We start from the raw sequence: 7136 nt of genomic DNA on the forward strand, positions 1-7136 counted from the left end.
AACTGACTTACTTTATTGATTAATAACAATGTGGTATTTATACATGAGAGACTAACACATGATAAGCTCTTGAAACTAATATATCAGAACCTAAAGCTTATCACACTAATAAGATAAGTACAACACCAACATTCACTAAGGAGACATCATTATCCGTAATACTCCCCTTAGGTTAGAGTGCGAGGGTCTTGAACACCCAACTTGGACATTATGTAAAGGAACTGAAGTCGACCAAAAGCCTTTGTCAAAATGTCAGCAAGCTGCTCACTTGATGCGACATGTTGTGTAAAAATATACCATCGCGCACCGCATCACGAACCGCATGACAATCATTCTGAATATGCTTGGTGCGTTCATGGAAAAATGGATTAGAAGCGATATGGAGAGCAGCCTTATTGTCACAAAACAATCGAGCAGGTTGAGACTGTTTGATACCTAACTCTTTTAACAACTTACGAATCCACTGGATTTCTCCAAGAGCAAAGGACATTGCGCGATACTCAGCTTCAGCGGAAGAGTGAGAGACAGTCTTCTGTTTCTTGGTTTTCCAAGCAATTGGAGAACCACCAAGAAGCACCACAAACAGACTAATCAAACGACGAGTAATAAGACAATAAGACCAATCCGACTCGCAATACACTGTGAGAGACAAGTCGAAGTCAGCCTTAAGGAGAATCCCTTGTCCCGAAAGACCCTGCAAGAACTGTACCACACGCAAAGCAGCAAGCCAATGAGCCTCACGTGGATGGTGTATAAACTGAGACAGCACATGGACGGATTAACTTAACTCTGGTCTTGTGTGTAGAAGATACAACAAACGGCCAACCAAACGGCAAAACGGAGTGGGGTCAGTTAACAACGGACCATCATCATCAGCCAAATGATGATTCTGTTCGAGTGGATTGACAACGGGTCGTAAAATAAGATTGCCAGTATCAGCGACTATATCTAACGCATACTTGCGTTGGGACAAGAAAATTCCTTCCGACCCGCGAGACACTTCTATCCTTCATAGAAAAACATTTCCCTAAGTAGTCTTTGAACTTTTGCACCATATAGCTATCATTGCCCCAAATAACAAGATCATTAACATAGATCAACACATTGATCTCAATATTCGCACGAGTATAGGAGAAGAGAGAATAATTGTCATACGCTTGCTTGAAACCAAAACGAAGCAACACATCAGAAAGCTTTTTGAACCAACATCGAGGAGCTTGTTTCAGCCCANAAGGAGAAGAGAGAATAATTGTCATACGCTTGCTTGAAACCAAAACGAAGCAGCACATCAGAAAGCTTTTTGAACCAACATCGAGGAGCTTGTTTCAGCCCATACAATGACTTCTTAAGACGACAAACCTTGCCAGGATGAGAATGTCAAAAACCTGGTGGCAGCTTCATATAAACCTCTTCCTCTAGATCACCATGAAGGAAAGTGGTGTTAACATATATCTGAAACACGTCCCAATTATTAGTAGCAACAAGTCGTAGAAGCGTACGCATAGTGGTCATTTTGACAACAGGGTCGAACGTCTCATGATAGTCTTCCCCTTCAACCTGTTTATTCCCGGAGACAATGAGACGGGCTTTGTAACGTTCGAGAGAACCGTCAGCCTGATACTTAGTCTTGTACACCCATTGAGAATCAATCGCAACCTTACAAGGTGGAAGATCCGTGATATCCCACATTTTCTTGAATTAAAGAGCATCCACCTCTGTAGTCATTGCATCATTCCATACCTTAATACGGACTACCTCTTTAAAATTCTTGGGTTCAGTAGCATTGGTTATGGCAGCCAAATAAGCTCTGTGTCCTGCGGAAAAAGAAACATCGGATATACAATCCATCAAAGGATACAAAGAATTACCATGGACCGATGAGGACTGAGAAACAGAGGACGAGAGAGAATGATAGGTGGCGTTATCAGTGGTGGTGTTACACAACACAAAGTCCTTGAGACGAACAGACTGTCAAACTTGACACTTGTCGGGTCGAGGCAGTTGTTGAACTTCCACAGACGACGGTGCAGAAACAGGAACCACCGGCGTAGGAATGACACAAGAATCTGGAAGAGACGACTTTGGAACTGCAGGAGGCACAGAGGGTACGAAGAGTGGCACAACCGGCTCACGTGGTTGTGAAACAACCAGCTCACTAGGCAAAACAGAGGACACATTGTGATCATCACGCGCAGCCGTCTCCAGACCAGAAGACAGAAGACAGTGTACTCCCCCTTTCAGCACAGTCATTGGAACACACCAATCTGAATCAGTCACCAGAGGGATAGAAGGAGCTGGAGAAGAAGGCACCTCAGCAGATTTCTCTGCGAACATCCTCTCAAAAAATCACATCACGTGAAATCAGAAACTTGTTTTGCTCCATATCAAAAACTTTCCAACCTTTTTGGCCAAACGGATAACCAACAAACACGCAAAGGCAACTTCTAGCCCCAAATTTGTCCTTGTCATGAGCCAACCGATGTGTCTAGCAAGCCGAACCAAAGACACACAACTGATCATAAGCAGGTTTAACACCATGAAGTAATTTGTATGGGGAACAATTGTTGTGAATGCACGTCGGAGTGCGGTTTATCAAGTACGCAGCGGTTAAGACAGCTTCTCCCCAAAACTTTATTGGTAGGCTTGCTTGGAATAACAATGCATGGGCGACATTAAGTATGTGTCTGTGTTTCCGTTCAACACGACCATTTTGCTGCGGAGTACCAACACAGGATGTTTGGTGAACAATGCCTTTTTGCCTAAAATAAGAGGAAAGACACATAAACTCTGTCCCATTACCACTACAAACTGTTTTGACGGTCTTCCCAAATTGTTTTCGGTGTACGCAAGAAAATTAGTAAGAACAATACGCACTTCCGATTTCTCAAGCAATAAATAAGTCCAGACGGACCTTGAGAAATCATCAACAATAGTCAAGAAATAAACTGCACCGCAAGAAGAAGGAACACGATACAGTCCCCACACATCACAATGAATTAAAGAGAAACAATCAGAACCTTTATTGATACTATCAGGAAAAACTTCTCTAGTTTGCTTAGCTCGAAAACACACGTCACAAGACAAAGAGCTATTAGAAGAACCGGAAACAGAAACCATAGGCAAAACCGAAAGCACCGAATAACTAGGATGACCCAATCATTTATGCCACAAAGCTTGATCAGTAGAGACAGTAACTGTGTGAATTTTTGCGGTTGCTACATCCGTTAGATAGTAAAACCCATCACGCTCTTCACCTCTTCCAATCAAAGTCCTCAAAAAAAAGTCATGTAAAACACAAATTGAATCAGTAAAGGTGGCCATGCACTTAGTTTGCGTCACAATTTTAGAAACGGAGAACAAAGTGCAGTTCAAAGTTGGGACATAGAGAACATTAGTCAAGGAAATTTTCTCTGAAAGAGGAAATTCTCCCATACTTAGAGTCATTGTTTTGCTACCATCCGCAAAACCCACCGAACAAGGTGAAATAGGAACAATGTTAGTCAAGAGAGTAAGGTTCCCAGTCATATGATGGGAAGCACCTGTATCAAGTATAACATCGCCAAACTTTGGCTTACCAGATAACTTGTCAGAACTACTACTAACAGTTCGTTCTTGAAGCAGTTGGCAAAGAGCTTGGAGCTGCTCTGGTGTGAATTCTGAAAACACGGAAGAATGGGAAGAGGGATCGGAACTTGTGGCATGTGCCATAGCTATCTGTCCTCTGCCACGTCCGCCACCAGTGCTGCGACCACCGCGATCACGACCACATGAGCCGCGACCAGCACCATTACGTTCTGTCCACCAGTCAGGGAAACCGACAATAGACCAACAATCTTTTTCATGACCCGTCCGACCACAATGGGAACATAACACGGGACGAGATCTGATAACGGAGGATTCCATGCGATTAACAGATTGATTTTCAGCGGCTACGGGTGGAGAAACCATCTCGCGACATGTGACAAAACCCACAGCCTCCTTCCTCTATTCTTGATGTCGTGAAAAAGCAAGGCGTTGTTCTTCTCGTATAACTCGGGAATAAATTTCACCAAGAGAAGGCAATGGATCCATCGCAATAAGATTGGTACTAAGACCTCCAAAGCGAGAATCGTCGAGACCCAAAATAAATTGATGGATCTTCTCCTCCTCTCTTTCTTTAGCCGGTTCAAGAGTAGCACCACGTGTACACAAACCACACTTACAAAATGTCAAGGGGTTTGTAAGTCTGCAGTTCTTCCCAAAAATGACACAATTTGTCATAGTAATCGTTGACGGGTTGTCCAGCTTGTTGACATGCCGCAATTTGAGCCTTGATTTGATGTACTCGCACCTTGTTTCCCACTGAGAAAATTTGCTTCAAATCAAGCCATAGGTCACATGCATCAGATATGAACGTAACGGTGGACTTAAATTTTGGTTTGATGGAAGTAAGAATCCATCCAACAATCATTGAGTTCACCGTCTGCCAATTCTCAAAGTTAGGATCATCAATGGAAGGTTTTGAGATTGTTCCATCAATAAAATCTGTTTTGCGTTTAGCTTGCAGAGCATTAGACATCTCTGTAGCCCATTCATTATAGTTTTCACCATTCAATAACACCGACGAGATCATGGAACCGTGATTGTCGGAGCTGGACAAGAGATAAGGAGACACCACCGGTGGCTCCGGCTGTTGACCAACAGCTTTCTTGGTTCCAGAAGAAACATCTTCGACTTCAGACATGTTTTCTTGTCATGCAAGAAATAACTTTTAACAAAAAGAGAATCGAAACTATCGATTGAAAGAAAAAATTTAGAGAAATTTATGTGAATTTCGCTCTAATACCATGTAGAATTAAATATCAAACTGAATTACTTTATTGATTAACAACAATGTGGTATTTATACATGAGAGACTAATACATGATAAGCTCTTGAGACTAATAATATCGGAACCTAAACCTTATCACACTAGGAACATAAGTACAACACCAATATTCACTAACGAGACATCATTATCCGTAATAATTCATTTAGAAATTTGGGTGTGTCAAGTTGTGATTGGCTAGGAAAAAAAAAAGTTTTGCTGTTTTTTGTTATTGTTTGTTCCTCTCGTCTCTCTCTCTCTTAAAGCACGGTGAATAGTTAGACGGCGAAAGCTTCACCAGACGGTCCGTCGAATTGACAGTGGAGGAGACTACTACAGAGTGTTTCAGGGGATCAGATCAGCGTCAACCTCTCAAGGAATTAGGGTTTTTGATTTGTCAAACATGACTAATCAGACAATCAAACTCGGCAACAGCCTCTGTCAGATTTCATCTTCTTCGTTTCCAATTGCATATCTAAAAAATTTTGTTTCAGTGGGATTTGTGATATTACAAACGGTTGATTCAATGAGCTGCAACTCAAAAGGGATTTGAGTTTTTTTTGAAGATGTGTTTGTTTTGGCTTGTTTCAGGATAGTAATAATATCTCTATCATGAGTATAGGTGGCAAATTAAGTTACTCCAAGCCTAATAAGTATTGGGTCGAAAGTTCTCATAAACGGGTGAGGTCACTTCATTATGAGATGATTCATTCTTGCCTTTCTGGTTTGAGCTTGTTGTGAGTGTAAGTCTCAATTATGTGTGGTCTATAATGATAAATTTATAGTAAATGGTATAGCATGATCAAGTTAGTGAAAAAGACACTACAAATCATGTGTACCATGGGTTCAATATCTTGTTTGAGTTTTTTTTTTTTTCAGCTATCTTGTTTGAGTTTAAGGTTCTGTTTATGTAATGAGTTTGAGTTTCTGTTCTTGTTTAAGTTTGAGTCCTTTTACATGTGAAGAGCTGGATAAAAAAAATTGAAAAAATTGTTAAGCAAATTTCTTAAAATATATTGATGGAGATGTTATAAGGGATCAAAGCATAAAAATAGTCTCTTGCCAAACGGATGGAACTAATGGGGAGAGAGCTCCAAACCTTTTTCCGAAAAAAACCCATCTTAAACGCCAAGTAATCCACCATCTAGCATCTACTTGATATTATTATTCTTATTTTTATTGTGGAGTTTTTTTTTTTTTTTTTTGGTTCAATACTACTAAGTATATAATATTTATAGAACACATGAAAAAGAAAAGACTTTTTTTTTTTTGGTCAAGAAAAAGAAAAGACTAAAAAGCTTCAAAAACCACCAAAACTTACAACACAAAACAAGCAAGCTGATCGTGAAAATAGAAATAAAGCGTAAGCGAAACCCCAGTAAAAACCCCAAAAAAAACATTGATTCCGAACCGTAATAACTGTTTACATTTCTCTTTCTTTTTTGTTAATCTTTTGGGTACCCTCTTGAGCTCATGTTTCACTTTTGGGAAATATTTACTACACTAATATTGAAAATTGACACGCGATTCATGTTTCAATAATTTTCAACGTAATCATTAATCAGTGGCTCTGTTTTATTCTACGTCGCATTTATATAGAACCAGCATATAGTATCTATCCACCAAAGAAATGGATTCATCACTAAAATTTATCCACGTCGACCGAGTCACTCCTTCAAACTCTGACTCGTCCGAGTCACACACTCTCCCACTTACTTTCTTCGACCTTCGTTGGTTCAAGATCCATGCAGTCGAACGAGTCATCTTCTTTCGTCTAACCGAGGCAACTCGCTCTTTTTTCGACTCAGTCATCGTCCCCAACCTCAAAACCTCTCTCTCTTCATCCCTCTCTCACTATCTCCCCCTTGCCGGCCAACTCGTCTGGAAACAACTTGATCCCAAACCGAGCATCCTCTACTCTCCAAACGACGCCGTTTCATTAACCGTCGCTGAGTCAAACGCCGATTTCTCCCGTTTAACCGGTAAGGAACCATTTTTCTCCACCGAGTTACACCCGTTAGTCCCTAGGTTACAAAGCTTCGACGACTCAGCCTCGGTCATGTCGTTTCAAGTTACGCTGTTTCCAAACCAAGGGTTTTGCATCGGCGTAACAGCACATCATGCCGTTTCCGATGGGAAAACGACAATCAGTTTTCTCAAATCTTGGGCGCACATATGTAAACATCAAGATTCTTCTCTACCTCAGGATCTGATTCCATTTTACGATCGCACGGTCATAAAAGGTCCATCAAATGGCGATATAAAAGTTTTGAACTCATGGCAGACTTTA

The 7136-nt window shown here is 40.9% G+C and overlaps 1 protein-coding gene across 1 annotated transcript in view; it reads left to right on the top strand.

Moving 5' to 3' along the window:
• LOC104719570 (phenolic glucoside malonyltransferase 1-like) overlaps positions 6454–7136 on the top strand; it is a 4086-nt gene continuing 3403 nt past the window's right edge. Inside the window, exon 1 of the mRNA XM_019230880.1 lies at positions 6454–7095. Coding sequence (XP_019086425.1) covers positions 6477–7095 — 619 coding nt within the window. The 5' untranslated portion in view covers positions 6454–6476. The remainder of the gene's footprint in view (positions 7096–7136) is intronic.

This window comes from Camelina sativa, chromosome 10, assembly GCF_000633955.1.
Source record: "Camelina sativa cultivar DH55 chromosome 10, Cs, whole genome shotgun sequence".
In the NCBI taxonomy this organism is placed as follows: Eukaryota; Viridiplantae; Streptophyta; class Magnoliopsida; order Brassicales; family Brassicaceae; genus Camelina; species Camelina sativa.